Source organism: Podarcis cretensis (genome assembly GCF_951804945.1).
Source record: "Podarcis cretensis genome assembly, chromosome: 12".
In the NCBI taxonomy this organism is placed as follows: domain Eukaryota; kingdom Metazoa; phylum Chordata; class Lepidosauria; order Squamata; family Lacertidae; genus Podarcis; species Podarcis cretensis.
Window position 1 is genome coordinate 1,351,357 of NC_137181.1, and position 23,145 is coordinate 1,374,501.

Below are 23,145 nucleotides of genomic sequence, written 5' to 3' on the forward strand. Positions count from 1 at the left end.
GATGGAAATTGCGTTCCACCATCTGCTGACGCAGAAATTTCATTTCCGTCAGGTGCGCTTGAACATCTCCATCAGGCGCAAGCCTCAGGTTAGTCAGCTTTTCAAAATACAGCAACGCTGAAGAACCTGCATCTCTCTGATGTGTCCTTCTCAGCGTGTCCCAAACATCTTTCGCGTGCGGTAAATCTTGTATATGAATAAGCTGAGAGTCTGACACGCACAGAATTATAACAGTTCTGGCCTTCACATCCTGTGACTCCCAAACACGCGTTGGTGCTGCAGGGATGGGGTTCTCAATCACCTCAAACAGTCTCTGATTCTGCAGCAAAGCCTTCATCTTAATAGACCAAGATGCATAATTGTCACTGGTCAAGAGGGATGGAGAAGGCAGGCTTCCCTTCTTGACATCCATTTTGAGTCCTTGCATTGACTCTCAAACACAAGCCTCTAAAATCCAATAGCTGGCTTGTTTACACTCTGTGCACCTGGCAGCAATAACACTGGCCGCTTGGAAAGTCCCCTTTCACAGTTCCTTTGTAAAGGCCTAGTCAAAACACGAGCTGTTTGTGCCTCTTTGGGCATAGCCTGACTTCCAGCCCTTATCTTGAAACTGGCCTGCGTTGCTAAGCAACCACATTCCTTTCCTTGGACAGGAAAAACCACAGGAATGTTTGGAATGCAGACTCTTCTCTCTCGGAGCTGTTTTTCCCAAACGTTGCTCCCATGAAGCAGAGAATTAATCCATCTGCATTCACACTCTTAAGCCCGAAAATCTCATACCTGGGCTCCGTAGCTTGGCTTTCAGCTTCTTCTGGTCAGCTTCTAGCTGCAGAGAAGCAGCCTCCATCTCAGGCTCCTATTTCTGCAGAGTTCCATGGATCGTAGAAACCAGCAACTGCTACCAATGTCGGAATTCAGGGCCGATCAGAGGTATGTGCCTATCTCTCGAGGCACCGGCTGAATTCTTTTGACCTCCCTCCGGCGACTCCCGGCAGTAAAAACACTTGAGGTCCGTTCCGGCGATTTTCCTCAGGCTGTGAGAAAAACACACCAATTGCTCTCCTCCTCCCTGCTCTCCAGCATATCCCCAGGGAGGGGAATCAGACACAGACAGAAATGTATCTACATGTTTTATTCCTGTCTTCAGCAGTCAAACAGTAAAAGATGTCCGCTCTCTTCAACAAACAGAGAGAAACTCCAAACTCCACCTATGTACATCCTGTACAGGTCATATGACACACACTGAGCTAACATCCGGTGCTCAATACAGAATGGACTGCCCCTTTGTTTCCATGGCAACAGTCACACACATCCTGTTTGGCTTTCCAGCCACAAGCAGCTGACTTGGCTGCTAGAGCCTTTGCTTGCTGCTGCATTGCTGCTTTAGAATAACACTTCCCACTCACACTTCAGTGTCCATTTATTTCCTGCTTCTGTCCCATTTTCTAGCACTTGGAATCTCCAAAGTTCCAACCCAGACAGACTACTGGGGTGAGGTCTCCTCTTTTCTTTTGTTCTGTCAGAAGAAAAGTCTCCAGAAACACCCCACACATACACACATCAGGATCAGACTCCATCTGGTTGATCTAAAGTAAAATCTAAACACCACCCTCATCAACGGTCCAACACTTTATAGTATTTCATTGACAACATAAGAGGAAAAAGGACTCTTCCCCAGGCAATGTGGACTGTTACCTGTTAACTCTGCTCTACTCTGTTTCCCCTTTTTCTGCTTTTGCTTACACCAATTCATGAACCAAGAACTCACACACTGACCACTAATAATGAACCATATGTTGATGGGATAATGACAAACCTATTGTGCTATTTCTGTACAGATGACAAGAGAAGACTTGGTCTATTTATTTGTATCCTTTATTACTCCTTTGATACTTGTTTATAAAACCCAATAAAAAGCCATTCCAAGGAGAAAGGAGAAAGACAAGACACATACCCAGGCCCCGTCTGCACTGCATCTACAAAGCACAGCCACCCCACTTTAGGGTTCTGGCTTCCTCCACAGAATCCTGGGAACCGTAGTTTGTAAAAGGTGCTGAGAGGCTAGAAGACACCCCCAAGTGCAGTTTAACAACCTGTCCTTTTTGCCACGGAACTCTGGGAATTATAGCTGGTGGGAGAGGGTCTCCCAGCAACTCTGAGCAGGGGAGGGGAGCTGCCTCTTTCACCCCCAACCCCACCCCAGCTTGCTTCCTTCCCCTCAGGGCCTCTCCTGCTACCTTGGATTCCTTGGATGGCGAGACCTCCAGTGGTTCTCAGCAGGGCTTTCTGTTCCGTCTCAGAAGATCTAAGAAGTTGCCCTGCCTGATGAATGAGGGGGGAGCTGCTAACTGAAGTGGACAATTCACTGGCATCTGGAGTGTTACGGAAAAATCTAGGTGCGAGACAGCTCAGTCACCCAGCTTGTCAGGCTGAGCCTGCAGGTCCCTGGCGAATAAAGGAAGGAGTCCAGCCATCAACTGGAGCAAATAGCTGTAGACCAAAGTTTATTGCGCAACAGGTTGAAAGAGGAATTTTGAACCCTGAGGATGGGGGTGACAAGGACTTTTAAACGTTTCCCACCATATCCCAGAATACAGTTCGTACAGCATCATTGCTACATCATCACTGACATGTCACAAAAGGGGAGGGGTAGACAGGGGTTACACTAATTCGACCTTGGCCAACATGTCCAGACAAGTCCTTGGTATAAGATTAGCATAAGCAGACATGTCAGGGCAAGACCCAGGTACAGTGGTACCTCCGGTTAAGTACTTAATTCATTCCGGAGATCCGTTCTTAACCTGAAAGTTTTCTTAACCTGAAGCATCACTTTAGCTAATGGGGCCTCCCACTGCTGCTGCGCTGCTGGAGCACAATTTCTGTTCTCATCCTGAAGCAAAGTTATTAACCTGAAGCACTATTTCTGGGTTAGCGGAGTCTGTAACCTGAAGCGTATGTAACCTGAAGCGTATGTAACCTGAGGTACCACTGTACCGTATTTTTCCATCTATAAGATGCCCCCATATATAAGACGCCCCCTATTTTTGGGGACTCATATTTAAGAAAATGGAGGGAAGATGTATCTGTGTGTAAGATGCCCCCTAATTTTTGACATCATTTTTTAGGGGGGAAACCTAGTCTTATACACGGAAAAATACAGTACAGTATTTCCTTTTGTAGGATTTGCCAGCAACTCTAATAAGGACAGGCAGAACTTGGCAGAAGACCAAGGGCTTCCTCCCGATCTCTTGGAGGAGTGGCACCTTGAGATGTTGGAATATGTGGAATTCGCAGGAATGACCAGTAGAATAAGAAATCAGGATGAAATAAAGGTTTAAGGAGGACAGGATAATATATAGATAGATAGATTACATGAAAAACTATAATAAACAATTAACTATAGCAGACAATTAGCTTAGCAGGATACTAGTAACTTCAGCAGTGTAAGTAAGAACAAGAGATAAAGAATAAAAGAGAAAGGACTGGAAAACTAAGATGTGGGAGGGAGTGGATTATAAAATGAGCCATTGAAGGAGAGGAAGGGAAGTCCAATAATGTTTGTATCTTTGAAAGTAATAGAAGTTACAGTTTTGAAATGGAAATAAATAAAATATTGGGGGGGGGAAGTGTTGGTTATTTTGCAGATTAGTTGGGCTGCAGAAGGTGTTCTGGGGAGACCACACATTCAAGAAACGCAAAAGTATCTTTCGCTTGGTTTAATAACAAAAACAAAAACTCCTTTCACACTAAATTACATTATATCAGTAAGTGTGACCCATCCACCAGGGTACTGAGAGAGCCACATGCTGCTCTTTATATACCACACCCAACAACTTAATTAACAAAACCTAATAACACCTGCTATTCTGCTTCGCAGCTGTAAAACTAGGTCGTGTTATTTGCTCTGGCCTTTAAAGAAATACACATCTTGTGAAACAGTAATGAACCTTATATTTAAAGAAACCATTCAACAGGGAGAAGCGGAGATGGGCGGAGGAGCGGGTTTTAGCATGTTTGTGTTTTGCAGGGTTTTTGGAAATGAGGCCCCTTACTTATGTGCCTGCCCCCTCATGTTTTTATAACATTTCTGACTAGCAACTGTTGGAAAGCTGTTGTTTGGTTGCTCGGATCCTGGCTGGCCACTGTGAGAACCCGATGCGGAGCTCGGGGAACCATTAAGAACAGAACATGAGCCAAGGGCTCTTCTGGGCCTGATCCCGCAGGTGGTTCTGATGTTCTTGCAATTCATGGAGGCAGCAATGCTTCTGGATCCCAGGTGCTGGGAAGCGCAGGTGAAGAGCTCGGATCCTGCTCCGGGTTTTCGCATAAGAGGCATTAGGTGGGGCCCTTCTGCCTCCAGGTCTCTCCCCTAGTTTTAGGGGACGAGGCAGGCACTCCTTTCCCGGAGCAAGTCCGAGCTTCGCTCCAGAAATTCCTCGGTTGCGCAACCTTGCGCGCTTCCGGGGAGGCGACAAAGTCCGTTTTCTCCTCCCGCTGCTGCGCTCAGTGCGCAAAGGCTGCCATCCCGAAAGCAGCCCCAGCCCCGACTGCGCGCATCCAGCTGGAAAGGCCGTCGGACAAAGAGGTGCGGGGCACTCACAGGGCGGGGCGCTTTGCTGGAAGTTGGCCCCTTTGTTGGATAGGGGGGGGCATTTATTTTTATTTTTTAAAAGTTGCCTAGGGGTCTCCCTCCCGTTATTTGGGGAGCGCGGCTTATTTATCCGCCCCCCCCCCCGATGTGGAGCGCCTGTAATCTCTCTTCAAGGCACCGGGCGGAGAAGGCGGCTCCCCTCCATCTCCCAGCTCTGTGCCTGACCAAGGGGGGTTGGGGGGTTGGGGGGGTTCCGGGGCTGGTGCAAACGGCTTCGAAGCCACCTCGCTGCAGGAAGTAAAAACTTCCTTGAGTCAAAGGGGTTTTCCAGCATCTGGACTCTGCCCTTCCTCCGCCTGCGCTCTCTGGACGGGGGCCAGGTCTCCGCCCGGCCAGCGAAGAGGAATCGCAGCCGGGGAGCCGAAGAGCTCTCGCCCCCGGCCCCCATTGAAGCCCCAAGGCTGCGGGAGGGAGGGGTCTGCCCATGGGTGTAGCCGGGGGGGGGACCCAATCAAGGAAATCCATGAAAATACTGTACTTGGCGAACTGAGGTTCTGCACCCCCTAACATAAAGCCTGCCCTCCAGCATAAATCGTGGCTACGTTCATGGGTCTGCCCCCCAAGATTTTAAGCTGAGCGCCGCTTCCTTCGCACCTCCAGATTGGGGCCACCCAGCACCTAAAGACGCTCCTCTCCCTCGGGTGGGCGGAAGGGGGACCTCCCCCAGCCTCCACTGCCCCCTGGCCTGGCTCCACGAATCCTGCCCCCCTCCACGGAGCAGGCTGACCTGACAGTGCTCGGTGCAATAGAGAAGCGTGGAGCTGGAAGGGATCCCCAAGGGACATCTAGTCCAGCCCCTTGCAGGGCAGAAATCGCCAAACCTACAGGAGCTGATTTGTTTCCACCTTTCTCTCTGGTGCAAAGCGCCCCCTTCCCGCCATCACCTTTGTGCTGCAAAATTCTCCTTGCTTATCGCTCCCACCCCAACTACTTATTCCCCCCCTCCTCCTTCATGAATTTGCCCAATCCTCTTTCAAGCCATCCAGGTTGGTGGCCATCTCTGCCTCCTGTGGCAGGGAGTTCCACAGTTTCATTGCACAGAAGGACTCTATTTGATTTGTCCTGAATCTTCCCACATTTGGCTTCCTGGGATATCCTCACTGAGTCCCAGTGTTAGGAGAGAAGGAGGGAGACCCCTCTCTCTCCTCTTTCAGGCTCCCTCCAGGCTGACCCTGCCCTCTTCTGCTCCCTGACCCCCCCCCATTGTCTCTCTTCTCCCCCCCCCCCAGGTGCATCTTGTGGGTCCCAAGGAGGCATCATGGCCAGCAGCAGCAGCATCGTGAATGTGTCCGGGGCGGAGGGCACAGAGAAGACGGTGATCCACGTCAACATCACCCAGGAGTCCTCCCTCGGCTCCCTCCTCAAGGCCCTGGCAGCCTGGAGGCAGACCCCCAAGCCTCGCCCCAAGGACCCCCAGGGCCCCTCTGCCCCTCCGAAAAAGGCTGGGTGCAATGCGGAGCAGAAAGTGCTGGGGGTAAGGGCCAGGGGGAAGGAGGGGAGGGGCCCCAGGCTGTGAGGAAGGGCAGGAAAGAGAGAAGGGTCTCTCAAGGGCCACATTGTCCACACACACCCCCACACCCACCCCGTGATGCAGGAAGGGGGCAGCTGAGCCAGAAGTGAAGGTGGGAAGTCTGCAAGCAGAGATCAGCAAAACCCCTCTCTTGCAGGGAGTTGCTGCCCTGAGGCCAGAAGGGAGGCAGCTCTGGGGCTTGGGGAGCATTTTCAGAGCTGGAGGGAGTGGGACACATGCACACTGCTGGAGATAATAATAATAATAATAATAATAATAATAATAATAATAATAAAATTTATTTATACGCTGCCCTCCCCGGCCAGAGCTGGGCTCAGGGCGACTAACACCAATAAAATAAAATCACAGTAAAACATAATAGGGGGGAAAGAGAGGGAGAAAAAAAACAAACCAATTTAAAATACAGGATAAAATGCAATTTAAAATGCAGCCTCATTTTAAAATAGCTGATAAATCAAGACCATAAGGGGAGGGAAACATAAGGGTCAGAATGAGTCCAAACCAAAGGCCAGGCGGAACAGCTCTGTCTTGCAGGCCCTGCGGAAAGATGTCAAGTCCCGCAGGGCCCTAGTCCCTTGAGTGCCTGAGTGCTGGCTGCATGGAACTCTGTGCATGCCCAGAGACAGCCCCTCCTGGCCTGGCAGCTCTGAGAGGGACTTGAGTTGCTCTGAGGGGGGTGACTTGTGGGGCGGGGCATGTGTTGGACCCTGTCCCTCATTTGTCAGCCAGTCTTGTCTCTTGCTTTGCAGGGGACACAGATCCTGCTTGGACTCCTCACTGTCGCCATTGGGTGTGTCCTGAGCCTTGGACAAGGGGCTGACTATGGATATTATAGCTATGAGATATTCCCAGCACTCTGGAATGGAGCTCCTTTCTGGTCGGGGGGCGTGGTGAGTCCTGTGGGGCTGAGAGGAGGCGCCGCTCCTCTGGAAGGGTGGGGCGGAGGTCCCCTTGGAGGCATCTGTTGGCCCTAAGGACGTCAAAAGAGCCTGCCTGGAGAAAGGGCGAGGGAGAGACGGGACTTTGTCAAATGACGCACAGCCTGGAGAAAGGGAACAGAGGAAGCTTTTCTCCCTCCTAATGCGAGAAGTGGGCACCCAGGGAGGCTGAATGTCGGAAGATTCAGGACAGATCGAAGAAAGTCTTTCTCCACACAGCAAGTGAAGTTAAACTATGGAACTCACTTCCTCAGTAGGCAGCGATGGGCCCCATCTTGGACGGCTTTCAGTGGAGAGGACTATGGATGACGATGAGCTGAGATGGCTCTGCTCTGCCTCCAGTGGCAGGGAGTTCCATCGTTGAACTCTGCCTGAAGGATTTTCTTTGATCTGTCCTGAATCTTCCAAGCTTCCTTGGAGGGCCAGGAGTTCTGGAGCCACAAGAGAGGGGACAAGTCCTTTTCTCTGTCCTCTTCCTCCTTGCCATCATAAATGTTCATAAATGTCTACCACGTCACTTCAGACTCGCCTTTTCTCTAAACTTAAACGCCCCCAATGCTGCCGCCTTTCCTCATTGGGGACTCAATCCACCTGCCTGGAAGTTTGAGCTGCCTTTACCTGAGCAGCCCAGGCAGCAGGTCCAGCCCACTTCCCCCTGGCTCAGGTGAGAGGCCAGGTGTTGTGTTTGCGGCCATGGAGGAGTGGGGGGGGGTGTCATTCTGGGCTGCGGAGCCATTGCAGGTGCAGGAGCACGCCTGGCCTTGGACAGAGAGCAACCTCAAGGCCTCAGAATGGCAGTCGCTGGGGAAGGTGGGCAGGAGAGGAGGGGATGCCTGATTCTTCCCAGTTCCTCATTGGCAAGAAAGGGCAGGAAGCAGATGGTTCGGGCCGGTGGAGATATTGCAGAATCCTAGAGATATTATTATTATTATTATATATTGATTTATTTCCCCACCTGGCGGGACTCAAGGCGGCTCACAGCTAAAAATGAGAATGGCTAAAAACAGAGAAAAAGCAATGACTAGAAAACAATCAAACTTTGATAGAATAAAACTGTATACATATATGAAATCTATTTAAGCCAATAAGGACCCCGGGGGTCATCTCTGTGGACCCCTGACCTTGGTGTTTCTCCCCAGCTCTTCGTGGCCGGTGTCCTCTCCATTGTGGGCGACAGACGTGGCGGCTGCTGGGTAAGTGAGCGGGGTGGGGGCTGCTCTTCCACTGCAGGCAGGGGAGGGGGCTGCTGGGCCTGGGGCTGCTGCCCCCTTCCTCATGACTGGGGCCTCACTCTCCCTTCCCAGGTCCACCTGGCCACCTTTTCCCACCTGGCCAGCGTTGTCGCCTGCTCCGTGGCCCTGGCAGTCGGTGAGGCAGACTTGCCCCCCCTCAAGTACGAGTCCTACTATTCTGAGAAATTGTGCAGGAACGCCCAGTACAGAGACCGCTATTACCAGCCATGGGAGACAGCTGCCCCCATCCCTGAGGACACTGACAGGGTCCAGCAGTGTGAGGAGATGATCCAGAATCTCTGGGTGAGTTGTCTGGCTCATGGTGAGGGGTAGACAGTGTGGTTTAGTGGTCAGAGTGCCACACTGGGACCTGCGAGAGAGCAGGGTTCAAGTCTTCCCACTCGGCCACGAAGCTCTCGCTGCCTTCCCTCTGCTTCTCCTCCCTTCCTCGCAGGGCTGTTGTGGGGACTGAATGGGGAGGGGGAGAAGAAGAGGAGGTGGGATAAAAAGGCAATGAGTCTGTGCATCCAAGTAGCCGTGAGGAGCATGGACACTTAAGTGAGGAGGGGAGGATCTACTGGATTCCTGGCATGGTGGATCTCCTGTTTCCAGACCTTGGTTGCAATCCATGCAATGGGTGGGGGCTTCTTGTATGTCTTGAGCTGCTCCCTGAGGGTGGGGGTGGCGTCACCCCACTAGACCCCAAGGGAGCAGTTGCTGTTGTAGAGAGGGGGGAATGTTGCCATGCTTCATCCTCACTTGTCTCTCTGCTTCCCCACACCCATCCAGAAAATTGCTGCTGGACTCAGGATCCTGCTGTTAGTCCTTTGCATCGGGGCTCTGGTGATCGCCGTCTTCTGCCTGGGCAACGGCCTCCGCCGGCTCTGTTGCTCCTTCCTGGTACTTGCACTGGGGGGGGGGCGCAGTGGGTGGGAGAGAGGAGTGCTGGGCCCAAACAGACAGGACCTGATCTGTGACGCTCTTGGTGCTCGATTGTAGGGAGAGGTCCAAAGTGGAAGCGTTGGAGGACTCTCCTTCCTGGGAGGTCTTTAAGCAGAGGGTGGGGGCCCCCTGCCAGGGATCCTTCAGCTGTGATCCCTGCATTGCAGGGGACGACAACTGGATGGCCCACAGGGCCCCTTCCAACTCAGCCCTGTCCCCCAAATTGTTTAGGCCTCTCAAAACCTGTGCCTGGCTGTGGGCAGGTGGGGGTGCTCCCTGCCCTCCATCCCAGCTCCCAGCCGCTGTGCTCTGCTTGGCACCAGCTGCAGCTTCTGGGCAGCTTTGGGGTATCAGGAACTGCAGGAGCCCGACTGGGGTGTGTCCAGTGTATGGCCTGGCCCTTCTGCCATGGCTGACCTACAGCTGACCAGAGTCTTAAAAGGTCCCCGCTCATCACACTTTCTCTGCGCGTAGATACTTGTGTGAAGGCAGCTCGGCAAACGCTTTCAACTTGTTTAGCAGAGCTGCTGGGAAGCAGCGAAACAGCAACTTGAGTTAGTTTAGAGATGAAAACACTCAGTGTCAGTCTTTTCCTCAAACTGCCCTTTCTCCCACCTTCCAGGGTCGCTGTAAGACCTACAGCCCCCTTGAGGACCCTGAAGTGCCCCCTCCGTATGAGGAGCCAGCCAAGGAGGAGAACGCCGCCTGAGCCGTGGGGCAGAAGGAGCCGATGCCTGCCTCTTGCCCCTTCCTCTTGCCCCCTTGCTTGCCTGGGTGGGGGGACCTTGTCCTGCTGAGCGAGCGGGGTGCCCTTCTCACCTGGAGCCCCCACCTGGTCCCAGGACCTAGCTGCTGAAACTCTGGCTGTCTCGCAGCTGCCCTTTCTTGCCCTTTGTTTCTCTCTGCATATCTGCTCATTCCAGCCTCTTCCGGAATTGGGGCTAGAAGTCACCTGCTAGAAAAACACAAAGCAGGGGGAAGCACCCCCCCCCCCAGTCAAGGGGAGGGGCAGGCAGGCAGGCAGAGTCCTCTTCTGCCGTTTCCAGCAGAGATCCAGAGCCATTCATGCCTTCCCTCCATCCTGGCTGCAGTTGGGCTCTGAGCTGCCACTTCTGACCTTCCCCAGAAAGGGCTTCCCCACCTGGTCCTTTGCCACTTCTTGATATTACTTGTTCAAACTTCTTCTTCTTCCACAAGCCCCTGGTTTCCAGGGGGTGACAGATGCTGCCTCTCTGCCTGCCGCTTGATTTGTAACCAATATATTCTCTAATAAAAAGATTTATCTCTTCTCCTGGGAGTTTTGCTCATTTGCTTCCAGTCCCTTTTCCAGGAATGCCTGGCCCAGGGGTGGGCTCTTTTCGCAGCTGCTGGCTCTGCTGTAAGAACCTGAGAAGAGCCTCCTGAATCAGGCCAAAGGGGGCCCCTAGTCCAGCAGGGGCCACACAGGGGGCCATTGTGGGAAACGCGCAAGCAGGACATGAGCACAACAGCAGTACATCATCTGTGGCGCTTGCTGCCACTGCAGTGGCTTTCAAAGAGGGTTGGACAGATTCCTGACAGAGGTGAAGGCAGTCTAGGGCTGCATGCCTTGGAGTGCCGCCTCTGTGTCCATTCTTACATGCAACGTGGCGCCAGTGCCAAAGGGCACATCCTTTGGCCTTCCTTCTGGGTGGGGCAGGTGTGCGTCTTTCTGTTGCTTTGCCTGTCTGGATGGGGCTCCGGCTTCTCTTTCCTCCTCTGGTCCAGAAGGATCAGGAGAAAGAGGAGGCTCCTGGCTGGCTAGTGTTCTCTGTGTGTGCTCAGAGGCACACACTTTGTTTCTCTGCCCTTGCACTTGCCCCATCAAACCAGTTTCCTGAATTGGTCGCTGTATAGTTTCTTTATCCTTATTTCCTATTAACTCATATTCACCGCAACTCCTCCCTCAACCCCTCCTTTCTGTGATGTATGCATGATGTTTCTGGGGGTGGGCTTGACCTACAGGATGGGAATTTCAAAAGTTTTTATAAGGCCTTGCACACCATTTTTCTGTGTCTTTTCTCTCTCCTGCAAGTGAGGGGAACACACCGTTGCAACAGTTCAATAAAGGCCAAGCCTACAGGCTGCTGTTTTGCTCCAAGTTATCCTGGCTGGTGTCTTTGTTTTTTGTCCAAGGAAGCCCTCGGATTTTTCCGTTAACATGGCCAAGGGAAGGAATAGCTCAAAACCAGCCAAGAAATAAAAACAAAACCTGCTCTGAAGGGAGAAAACACTAAAGAACCACCATAAGCAACACATCGGCTAATATGACATACTGTATATTGTTTCAAAATTCATAAACAGAGAACAAAATATGTGCATGGAGTCACAAATTAATGCGAATCGTATAAATGTTCCATAGACAGAAATGGTAGAAGTGGTAAGTAACTTAAATGAGCGCTATAATGAAGGCCAAATGCCTTTCCACCGTCAATATCCTCCCAAAAGGAGATGATGGGCGCTCTGAACATCGCTAGGCTCCTCCACGCACAGCAGCAGACAGGACAGGGCAGCTCTTCCCCGATAATTCGGGAAGAAACATTTCTCTTTATGAATTTTAAAACAATACATGTTATTTTATTAGCCGACGTGCTGCTTGTGCTTGTTGTTTAGCCTGTTCTGTTTTGCAGGGATTTTCTGAAGGGAGAAAACGCAGAGGGGGGGGGGGAGAGAAGGGGGTGATCTTGGTGCTCCCGGCTTTGCACGGGTTAAAAGGAACTGTGCGGGATTCCTAGAGAGGGCAGGAAAGAAAGGTGGGGGTGGGGCCAGGCCCCTCCCTCCCAAGTCACTTCCTGCAAGCGGGGGGCGGGGGGCCTCTCCGGAGATCTGGTGAGTCTCCTGTCTCCCCCCCCCCCGGGTGCATTGCGGGAGGGGGGTCCCAGGGCTGCGGGGGAGGGTGCATGGGGGGCTCATGCATGCTGGGGACCCCCAGGTTTGGGAGCAGGGGGGCCTTCCCCTTCCTCTCTGCAAAGCCGGGGGGGGGGCACTTTGCAGGAGGTCTGCAACTATGTTCCTCCTTTGTATCAATGCGCTGCTCGCGGGCACGAAGGTCAACCCGAACCCGTTTCAGATTTATAAACCAGTCACGTTTGTCAATGGAGGTTGCAGCCAGACGGAAACATTCAGATGTCCAATAGACCCAAACAATAAACACAACCTGACCTGTGCAGAAAATGAATAAGGAATGCATGGATGGGGGCATAGCTGTCAACTTTTTCCTTTTCTTGCGAGGAATCCTATTCGGAATAAGGAAATTTCCCTTAAAAAAAGGGAAAACGTTGACAGCTATGGATGGGGGGGCTCCTAGCCAGGATGGCCAGTTGGAGGCAGGGATGCTTCTGAATCCCCGTTGCTGGAAAAGCCACAGGCAGGGAGAGAGACGCGCTTGGGCTCGGATCCGCCTGGTGGGCTTCCCAGAAGAGGCCCCTGGTTGGTCCCTGTGAGAACAGATGAGGGGACTCAATGGAGCCCCCTTGGCCTGATCCTGCAGGTCTCATCTTCTGTTCTGATGTTCCTCCAGATGCAAGCAAAATCTCCATTGCTTCTGCTCCCCCAGCCCCTTCATCAGACAGGAGTGTCATCCAGACTCTTGGGTGACACACGTGTGCCTGTTCAGACATGCAACCTCTCAGGTGTCCAGACACCTCACTCTGAGGGGGTGGCTCCTAGCAACTCCCAGCATCCTTAACAAACTACAGTTCCCGGGATTCTTTGGAGGAAGCCAGGGCTCTTTAAAGGGGTCTGATCCTGCTTTGCAGATGCAGTGCAGATGAGGGGTGTGTGTGTGTGTCTTGCCTTTTTCTTTTCTTTTGGAAGAACCTTTAATTGAGTTTTATAAACAAGGTTTGTAGAAGGAATGAAGGACACAAATAAGTAGGCCAAGTCTTCTCGTGTCATTTGTATATCACAAAAATAGCATAATAGATTTGCAGGGGTATCTGCAACATTATTAATGGTCAATGGATGAGTTGTAGGTTCGTGAATTGGTTTAAACAGAAACAAAGGGGAAACGGAGTTAACAGATAACAGTCAACAGCCAAACACCTAGTCAAGAGCCCTTGGGTTTGTGCTTAGGTTAAATGTGAGTAGTAGTCATTTTTCTTCTTATCTTACCAAAGAAACAATATAAAGAGGAGGTATGGTAGACATTGTCAAATATCTGAAGGGCTGTCACATGGAATATGGAGCAAGCTTCTTTTCTCCTGATCCAGAGGGCAGGACTCAAATAAATGGCTTCAAGTTAAAAGAAAGGAGATTGCAAACTAAACATCAGGAATTATCTTCTGGTGGAAAGAGCTGTTTGTCAGTGGAACAGCCTCCCTTGGGAGGTGGTGGACTCTCCTTCTTGGAGGTTTCTAAGCAGAGCTTGGATGGCCATCTGTCATGGATGCTTGAGCTGAGATTCCGGCATTGCAGGGGGTTGGACTGGATGACCCTCAGGGTCCCTTCCAACTCTACAAATCTATGATAAAGTGTTAGTCTATTGATGAACGTGGGAGGGAGGTTCAAAGCAAAGGTGTGTTTCAATTTAAATTCAGATCAGCCAGATTGAGCCAAATTCTCAAAAGGCTGCAAATTCGAACAAGCTCCATGCCTGTTTCTTAAGCCTCTCAACGTACCGTACTTGAGGCTATTTTCCCACATGCTTGAAGCTTTAGGCTTTGTACTGGATGTTGTTTTGCCTATTCTTTGTCCTACTGCTGCATTTCTATGATTCTAGTAGACTTTATCTTTTTTCCACGCTGGAGGCTTCATTAGTGTAGTTGTTTGTTATTATTACTGCTATTGTTACCACTGTTCCATTTGTTACCCAGAGCAGCTTACAACCATTTTAAAATATTTTTAAAAGTCAAAACAAATAATAATCACAGGAATAGGCTGGGTCCTGAAAACGCGCGTCTCCGTTGTCAGAGGCCTTGGGAAAAAGGGGGATCTGCCTCTGTAGGGAGGGAATCCCCCAATGGGGGATCTGCCCCCAGGATGCCCTCTCTTGGGCCACCCCCAGCCGAGACTCCCAAGGGGGTGAAGCTACCAAGAGCCCCCCCTGCCAAATTTCACAGCCAAGAGGGTCTCTAGCGAAGAAGGTGGTTCTTCACATATCTGGGGGCCAAAGTGAACCCCTCCTGTGAATTGGACTTGGAAATGAACGGGCCACCAATGCAGCTGCTTTAAAACAGGAATTAAATGTGTTTTCAAGAGTTGTAATGGGGGTGGGATTCAGTGAGGAGGGGGAGACCCTTGGATGCTCCTTGGAGAAAAAGATGGGAAAGAAATGCTCTTCATAAAGAAAGGGAGCCCAGCCAACAATCCGGCTTCTGCCATTTGGAGCAGATTCTGAACTGTGCTGGGCCCGGGGGTAGCCCCAGTAACGCGGTCCAGGTCCGTTCCCGAATCCAAGGGTTCCGTGAGGAGTCAGTCCGACAGGGCCAAGGCATAGAATCACAGGCAGGGTCTGGCATACAACTCCCGCAACCTGGGGCGGGGTCCAACAGCCTTTTATCTTTGTTGGGGTAACGGCCGGTCCTGATCCCCCAGCGACTCACCTCCCTGTCTCGCCCGAAGGCGAGCACTTCTCCTGCGAGTACTCAGGTTTCTCCTTCTCTCAGACCTCAGTCTCTGCAGCTCGGGAAACGTCAGTGGCTTACTAGACCCAGGGGCTGCCTCAGCCTCCCCTGACCAAACAGGTAGTGGAGCAGCTGTAAGTGATGGGCCAGCTAGAGGCAATGAGGTCATCCTTGCTTCTGGAGCCAGGGCAGGATCAGGCCCCTAACTAGGCCCAGCTGGTGCTTGTTGCAGGGGACCTGTGCAGTCTGGAGCTCTTCAGAATCAGGCCCCAGACTAGGCAACGGATCTGGTGTGGACTGAGACTCCTCTGGCTCCAAGTCTGAGCCCGAGTCCCAGGCCATCACATGAACCATCCTCAAGAGCAGTTCCACTTGGAGGGCATTGCGATGATCCTATCTGATCCACAGCAGAGAGTACCCTGGCCATGTCATCTCTGCTCCAAGGGGACAGTGGTGGGCAAACTAGCCAGACCTGGAAAGGGGCATTCAGTGACCATTCTGAATCCAGGAATACCTCCAAACATATAAGGCTGCGTGTGGGTTAAGCTATGCAACATTTTTATTAGTAGTATTATTAACCTGCTGTTTATCCTAAGTACCCTGGGCAGACAACCATGTTAAAGCGCAATACTAAAAACAGTTTAAAACAACTTACAACCACAGAAAGGAGAGCCCTTCTTTACTTGCTCTCTAGCGCTGCCCTTTGGCCTCACCTACTTGGCCCTCATGGGGTGGGTTGGATAAGGAGAAAGAAAAAGAGACACCACCGAAGTCGTCTGTCTTGAGAACTTTGCAGGTTCAAGTGCTAGAAAATCAGGCAGAAGCAGGAAAGAAATGGGCCCTGAATTGGGGGAGGGAGCAACCCTGGAGAACCCCAGGGTTAGGAAACCCACATTTTAGGAGGGCTAGAGTCTCTTCTTTTTTGTGTTGAAGAAATCTCAGAATCTGTGATGTGGAATCCAGGCTTGGTTCCTAGCAGGACGCAGCCACACTTGCTCAGAGAACATTTCCCCCTCCTGACAGTGTATTTGCTTTGTAGGATTTGCAGAGCCAGCTGTTCAGGCAGTTCTGCTACCAGGAGGCCAAAGGACCCGAAGAGATTTGCAGCAGGACTCTACCACCTTGACCATCAGTGGCTGAAGCCAGAAAGGCACACAAAAGCCCAGACACTGCACCTGGTGATCTTGGAGCAGTTCCTGGCTGTCCTTCCACCGGAGATGGAGAGCTGGGTGAGGGAATGTGGAGCGGAGACCAGTTCCCAGGCGGTGGCCCTGGCCGAAGGTTTCCTCCTGAGTCTGGCAGGGGAGAGGAAGCAGGTAGAGCAGCAGGTGAGAGAGACTGTCCTCTGGATGCTGTCAAGGAGCTCTGAATGATATGGGAGATGCATCATTTTTTGTCTCTGCAACCCTTTTTCTAATCCTGCTCCCTATTCTCTTTTTGGAATCTTGGTTGCTCTTTCAGGGAAAGGATCCATTTGCAGAAATGGGCCCTGATTCCTCTGAGGCAGAGAGGGCTGCACTGGACACCAGAGAGAGGCCACTGGGTAAGGAGGAAGGAGTTTCTTCTCTACTTAGCCCACATTCTTTGGGTTTTGAAACAAATCTGTAAGTCCTTTTAATCTTTTTGGAGAACACACTTGATGGCCTGTGAGGGAAAGTGGAGCCAGAGTGGAGTGTGGGGGTGCAGTGCCTCCGAGGTTCCACCAGGGGGCGGGAGCCTCTCTCTCTCTCTCTCTCTCTCTCTCTCTCTCTCTCTCTCTCTCTGTCTCTGATTGGCTGCCAGTCCTTTTGGAGGGAAAATCCGAGGAGCCCTTTCGGAGGGAAAGAGTTGGACAGGGCCTGATCTGAGAGGGGAGGTGCGGATTTTATTATTCTTTTATAACAATAGTAATTATTATTATTCGGAGAGGCTCTGTCTGAGGGAAGAATCTCTCTAGCCAGAAGAAGGAGTCTCACAGCTTAGATAGGAAGAAGACCCAGTGGAGGGTCTGGGGAGAATATGGAGGCAGGAATTAATCTGGAGGGCTGAGTCTGAGGAGGCAGGAGAGGGAGGAGCTGTGGGAAGACGGACTAAACCAGGGTCTCCTTCCAGTCAGGAGGGGAGAGATCTGCTAGGAAAAGGAGATCCCCAAACCAAGAACAAGGCCTGAGAGGATCCCCTGGGTCTGTGGGAAATACCTCAGGGTGGCTGAGAGAGAGGCGGATGGACGAAAAGTGCCCCTTGCTCAGGAAGCAAAGTATTAGGCTGAGAAGGAAGCTGCGCTGTAATAAAAGTCATAAATAAGTAAAGAAACGAGAAGGAAGAAACAGAAACCGAGTTTACCTCCTATGGTAGAAACCTGAACATTTAACTGAAGTGCAGCAAGTGAGCTTTTAGCAACTGAAGTTTAAGAAAAGCTGTGCATGTACTTCAGTGACATCTTTATATTTAGTTTAAGTAATAACTTTTATTTGAAAGGACATATCTCCTGACCCGAATTTCACCCCACAAACCTCTTCTTTTTGTTCAGCTCCTTCCTAAGACTCTAAATCATTTAAGTTTCCCCTCATACAAGATACTCACAAGGTCGCCTGTGGGAAATTGCAGAAATGCATGTAATTGGCCTGCCAAGCGGTGGGTCCGCTATATTTCATGGGGGGCGGTTAGCAGGGTGAGTCTGCCGCGTTATTAGTTGATGGTCATTGGTGGGATCCAAGAGCCCAAAGCAGGGTGCATCAATGTTCACATAACTAAAATAAGATTAATGGCTGCCAATGTCCAAATGCTCTCGGCGCGTGAGGCTTTTTCTGTGGCCCCTCTCTCGTTCGCCATGCACAGCTCCACCTCTGACTTCTCATTCACCTTTCTGTCTCACAGATGGCGGAGGGATTCTGGCAAGACCGCCTCATCCATCTTTTCTTGGTGGCGGAGGAGAAGTCGCGGCTGTGGAACCAGACGAGGTGCGGAGAAGAGAAGGAGCATGGGGGGGGGGAAAGAGGGTGAGAGACAGGGCAGCCAGATTGCCTCTGGGCCTGACTGAATCTCCTTCTCTTGGCTTCTGCCCTTAACAAAGGCTTAAAATTCCGTTGCAGATGGCTTATGTGCTAAGAATAAGGAACAGCCACCTCATTTTAACTAGCCTTCTGAATGTCACTAGTATTATTTGTCACTAGTTAACAGTTTTATTTCTATATTTGTTGAATGCTAAAATGGGCTTCTGAGCAGTTGACAACAGGGGAAAAACAGTGGCCAGGATTCACCTAACCATCTCCCTTAGTTGCACATCAGAGATTACCCTCCCCCATGCCCCTTTGTACCCCTTGACTTTGGGGCATCAGGAGAGTCTGCTCACCCCCACCCCCCAATTGTGTACAAGGAGAGAATACTTGATTTGAATAACACAATGTGGAGTTCCCATTTACAACAACATTAACACACTTCATTCAAATACACAGTAAAACAACTCTATTAAGATGTTAAAATAAGCATCCATGCTTAAAATGTGCAGCAAAACAATTCCATTAAGGCAACGCAGCAATTACCAGGCAGAAAACAACAGAGCAATGTGTAGTAGATGATGTTAATGCTGCTTAAGAGGGCGACGTTTTCCTTTTTCTTGTAGGGTTCAGTTTGCTTTGAAGATGTAGCTGTTCGTTTCACAGATGAGGAATGGGCATTGCTAAATCCCGACCAGAGAGCTCTGCATAAGGAAGTCATGGAAGAGAATTGCGGGATCTTGGCCTCTCTAAGTAAGGCTCTGTGTTGGATCATGATATCTGATTTGAAATTCAATATGTATCTCCATGTGAGAAACCTCCATGATTTTGATGTAGCTCAACAGCACCACCTACAGCATCTGGGATTCTGATAGCCCCACAGCTCACTGTCAGCATCGCCCTTGAGCCAGTGTCACCAACTGGACTCATGCACTTCAACCCCTACTGGGCTAAGCGAGCTGGGTAGCACTTCTAGAGGCCACCTTCTTCACAGGAACAGGTCAAAGTGCTGTGGACTCACAGCTTAGAGTTGTGAGCACCGGATTCACTTCCACAATACAGTCGTCGCACAGCAGAGTATAGCAGAGTCTAGCAGTGTATACACGACTCGGAGAGCAGCTCTGTAGAATATCTTCTTTTATTCTATAACTACAACTATAATACAAAACTATATACAGAGCTAAATAGGTCTAAGCATAAATGAATGCTGCACTGAGTGTCTGCAGCTGCTCTTAGCAGCAACCTTATCTCTATACACGATCCCTAACACTCAGTCTCTCTCTCTCTCCCCGACACACTGACTGACTGACTGACTGACTGACTTGGTGCTGGAGCTGAATAAGTAGAAAGCAGGACACTGCTCCTCCTCTCTGGAGAATCAGCAGACTCGTCAGGAGATTCTTGGATATGGGAGGGGTGAAATCTCCTGGAATGGAGGGCTATCAACTGTTTGGCTGTGTATAGTCTTCCTCCATTTATGTCTTTTTAAGCAATGATCAGGCTGGTCTGAACTAACCTGGCCTTTTTAAATGTAGGATTCAGAGTAGTGAGGGAAGTTAACATAGCTTCAGTCAGGTTTTACTAAAAAGTGATAGAAAAAATAAACAAAGAGAAGACTGACAGTGGAGATGTAGCAGATTCCATGAATGGACCAAACAAAATCCATCTAGGAGAAGATCTAGGCTTTTCAAATTTCAGATTCCCGTTATCTAGGGCTCCATTTCTTCCCGAGGTTCTAATCCATTTTTTTTCTCCTTGCAGGTGATGATAAATGGGAAATTGAGAACCAGGGAGAATATGACAAAATACACATGGTGGATAAACCATATAACTATTTGGAGCATGAAGAAATCTTCAGTCACAGCTCCCATTATACTTCTCATCCCACTGAGAAGAAACTCTATCCATGTTTAGAATGTGGAAAGAGCTTCAGTAAAAGGGCCCACCTCACAGCCCATCAAAGAACTCACACTGGAGAGAAACCTTATCAGTGCTTGAAATGTGGAAGGAGCTTCAGTCGGAACTACCACCTCACAGCCCATCAAAGAACCCACAGTGGGGAGAAACCATATCAGTGCTTGGAATGTGGAAAGAGCTTTGCTCAGAAGTTAAGGCTTACAACCCATCAAAGAATTCATACCGGGGAAAAGCCATATAAGTGCTTGGAATGTGGAAAGAGCTACATTCAGAAGTGCAGTCTCACTTCCCATCAAAGAATTCATACTGGGGAGAATCCATATCAATGCCTTGAATGTGGGAAGAGCTTTCATACAAGCACAAATTTCCATCGACATCAGAGTATTCACCGTGGGGAGAAACCATATCAGTGCCTGGAATGTGGCAAAAGCTTTATTCGGAAATCTCATCTCACTATCCATCAAAGAATTCACAGCGGTGAGGAACCATATCAGTGTTTGGAATGTGGAAAGAGCTTCACCTGGAAGGAAAGTCTCACTTCGCATCAAAGAATTCATACAGGGGAGAATCCATATCAGTGCTTGGAATGCGGAAAGAGCTTTTGTAAGAGGGCCAATCTTACAGTCCATCAAAGAATTCATACAGGTGAGAAACCCTATCAGTGCTTGGAATGTGGAAAGGGCTTCACTCAGAAGGAGAGTTTTAATTTCCATCAAAGAATTCATACAGGGGAAAAACCCTATCAGTGCTTGGAATGTGGAAAGAGCTTTGGTACAAGCGCTTACTTTGTTCAACATCAAAGTATTCACTGTGGTGATAAACGGTATCAGTGCTTGGAATGTGGAAAGAGATTCACTTGGAAGGAAAGTCTCACTTCCCATCAAAGAATTCATACAGGGGAGAAACCATATCAGTGTTTGGTATGTGGAAAGAGCTTCAGTAAGAAGGCCAATCTCACTTCCCATCAAAGAATTCATACAGGGGACAAACCTTATCAGTGCTTAGCATGTGGAAAGAGCTTCAATCAGAGAACCCATCTGACAGCCCATCAAAGAATTCATACAGGGGAGAAACCCTATGAGTGCTTGGAATGTGGAAAAAGCTTCAGTCGGAAGGAAAGTCTCACTTTGCATGAAAGATTTCACAGAGGGGAGGAACCATTTAAATGTTTGCAATGTGGAAAGAGCTTCAGCCGGAACGCTCATCTCACTTCACATGAAAGAATTCACAGCGGAGAAAAACCTTTTCAGTGCTTGGAATGTGGAAAGAGTTTCAGTCGGAAAGAAGGTCTCACTTCCCATCAAAGAATTCATACAGGGGAGAAACCATATCAGTGCTTGGAATGTGGGAAAAGCTTTAGTCAGAGGTCCCATCTCACAGCCCATCAAAGAACTCACAACGGAGAGAATCATGGAATCATATTATTGTAGAATTGAAAGGCACCTTGGGCGTCATGCAGTCTAACCCTCTGCAATAAAGGAAACTCAACTAAAGCATCCATTGCTGGTGGCTATCTGCTTAAAACCCCCAAGGAAGAAGAGTCCACCATCTTCTAAGGGAGTCCATTCCAATGTTGAACAGCTCTTACAATCAGAAAATTCTTATTTATGTGTCAAGGTAATCTCCTTTCTTGTAACTTGAATCCACCAATATGGATCCTATCCTCCAGAGCTGGAGAAATCAAGCTTGGTTCGTCTTCCAAGAGACAGTACTTTAGATATTTGAAGATGTCTATCAAAGCTCCTCCCAGTTTCCTCTTTCCCAGGCTTAACGTGCCCAGCTCCTCATAAGGCTTGGTTTCCAAGCCTTTATTACCTTGTTATTACCTTGGTCACCATCCTCTGCACACATTTCAGCTTGACATATCCTTAAATTGTGGCTTCCAGAACTGGACACAGGACTCTAGGTGTAGTCTGACCAAACCAGAATAGAGTGGTACTACGACTTCCCTTGATTGGGACACTAGACTTTTGTTGGTAACAGCCTAGAATAGCATGAGGGTTTTTTTTACCACTACATCACACTGTGGACTCATGTTAAACTGTGGTCTACTATGAATCACCTAGATCTTTTCACATGTAATATTAGCAATCCAGATGTCTCCCATTTTATATTTGTGCAGCCTAAGTGGAGAACCTTATGTCTGACCTTATTGAAATTTCATTTTGTTGGTTTTGGTCCAGTTTCCCAACCTGTTAAGGTCATCTTGAATCCTGATTCTGTCTTCTTCAGCTACCCCATTCCACCCCGCCGGTTTGGTGTCCTTTGTAAATTTAACAAGCATCCTCTCAATTCCTTTGTCCGAGTCATTTATAAAGACGTTGAGCAAAAACAGGCACAGGATAGAACCCTGTAGTACTCCAGTTATTCCTTTTTTCCTGGATGACGAGGAACCATTAGTGGGCACTCTTTGGTTTTGGTCAATCAACCAGCTACAAATCCCACATTTTACCAGCGTATATACAAGAGGGTGATGAGCAATTTGGCAGTGCTGGTGAGTTAGCCATCAACGCTGAGCTCTTCCTTGGAGAAGCTGACAAACAATTCACGCCCTTCCAAGAGCCTCCAACTCACAAATTCGTGGTGCTCCTGGCTGCAACTGTCTTCCTTGGCATGTCCAGGATGGGGGTGGTGCCGCCGCCTTGAGCTCTTCTCGGTTTCTGCTGAACACACACAGGACATCTTCCAGAAAAGTCAGGAGCTCCCTCTGTGAGAAGGGTAGGTCAAAGATTTGGTTCTTCAAATCCTCAAAGAGAGGATGCAAGGAGCAAATAATTGTATCCACGAGGAAGAATGAGTTTTGTGTTCATTGTACTCAAAGGTGGTTGGGAGCAACAGCAAGCACAGTTTATTTGCTTCAGCCAACTCCAGTCCTCACCTGCACATGTCTGACCCATGGAAGATGGCTTAGATTGAACCAAGATTCTGAATGACAGTGCAAAACCTGACATTTGTCCTTATTGAAATTCATTTACTGCATTTATATGCCGCCTTTTCCTCCAGGGAGCTCAAGGTGGTGTCACACGGCTCTCCCCCAAGCTCCTTTAATCCTGACAAGAACCTTGTGAAGTAGGTTAGGCTATGAAGCGGAGACTGGCCCCCAAGGTCGCCCAGTGAGCTTCATTGCCAAGTGGGAATTTGAACCCACTTCTCCCAGGTCGTAGTCTTGACACACTAACCACTAAACCACACTTCCTCTCTAATGAGCCTCTCTGAAAGTGTGCATGTGTGTGCATTTCCTTAAAGTTTGCCTGTGATGTTACGGTGTTTGTATTTAAAGTTGTATACACATGTAATTAATATAATAATGGTAAGTACAGTATAATAGTAGATTTAAGGTAGTGTTAGGTAAGGAGATGGGGAGAATGAATTTGGAC

At 49.5% G+C, this 23,145-nt stretch overlaps 2 protein-coding genes across 2 annotated transcripts; both read left to right on the forward strand.

Moving 5' to 3' along the window:
• Positions 1–4,435: 4,435 nt before the first annotated feature.
• On the forward strand, positions 4,436–10,583 carry LOC307199260 (transmembrane protein 176A-like). The gene is made up of 7 exons (XM_079947048.1): positions 4,436–4,585; positions 5,881–6,125; positions 6,932–7,072; positions 8,260–8,313; positions 8,425–8,655; positions 9,142–9,252; positions 9,917–10,583. Exons 2-7 carry the CDS (start codon positions 5,910–5,912, stop codon positions 10,001–10,003), a joined length of 840 nt encoding a protein of 279 aa, XP_079803174.1. The 5' UTR covers positions 4,436–4,585; positions 5,881–5,909; the 3' UTR covers positions 10,004–10,583.
• A 1,519-nt stretch (positions 10,584–12,102) lies between these two features.
• On the forward strand, positions 12,103–22,060 carry LOC307199121 (uncharacterized protein). Its single transcript, XM_079946769.1, has 6 exons — positions 12,103–12,141; positions 15,916–16,204; positions 16,338–16,419; positions 17,733–17,815; positions 18,478–18,604; positions 19,613–22,060. The coding sequence occupies exons 2-6, from the start codon at positions 16,094–16,096 to the stop codon at positions 21,196–21,198; spliced, it is 1,989 nt and encodes a 662-aa protein (XP_079802895.1). The 5' UTR covers positions 12,103–12,141; positions 15,916–16,093; the 3' UTR covers positions 21,199–22,060.
• The last annotated feature ends 1,085 nt before the right edge of the window (positions 22,061–23,145 follow it).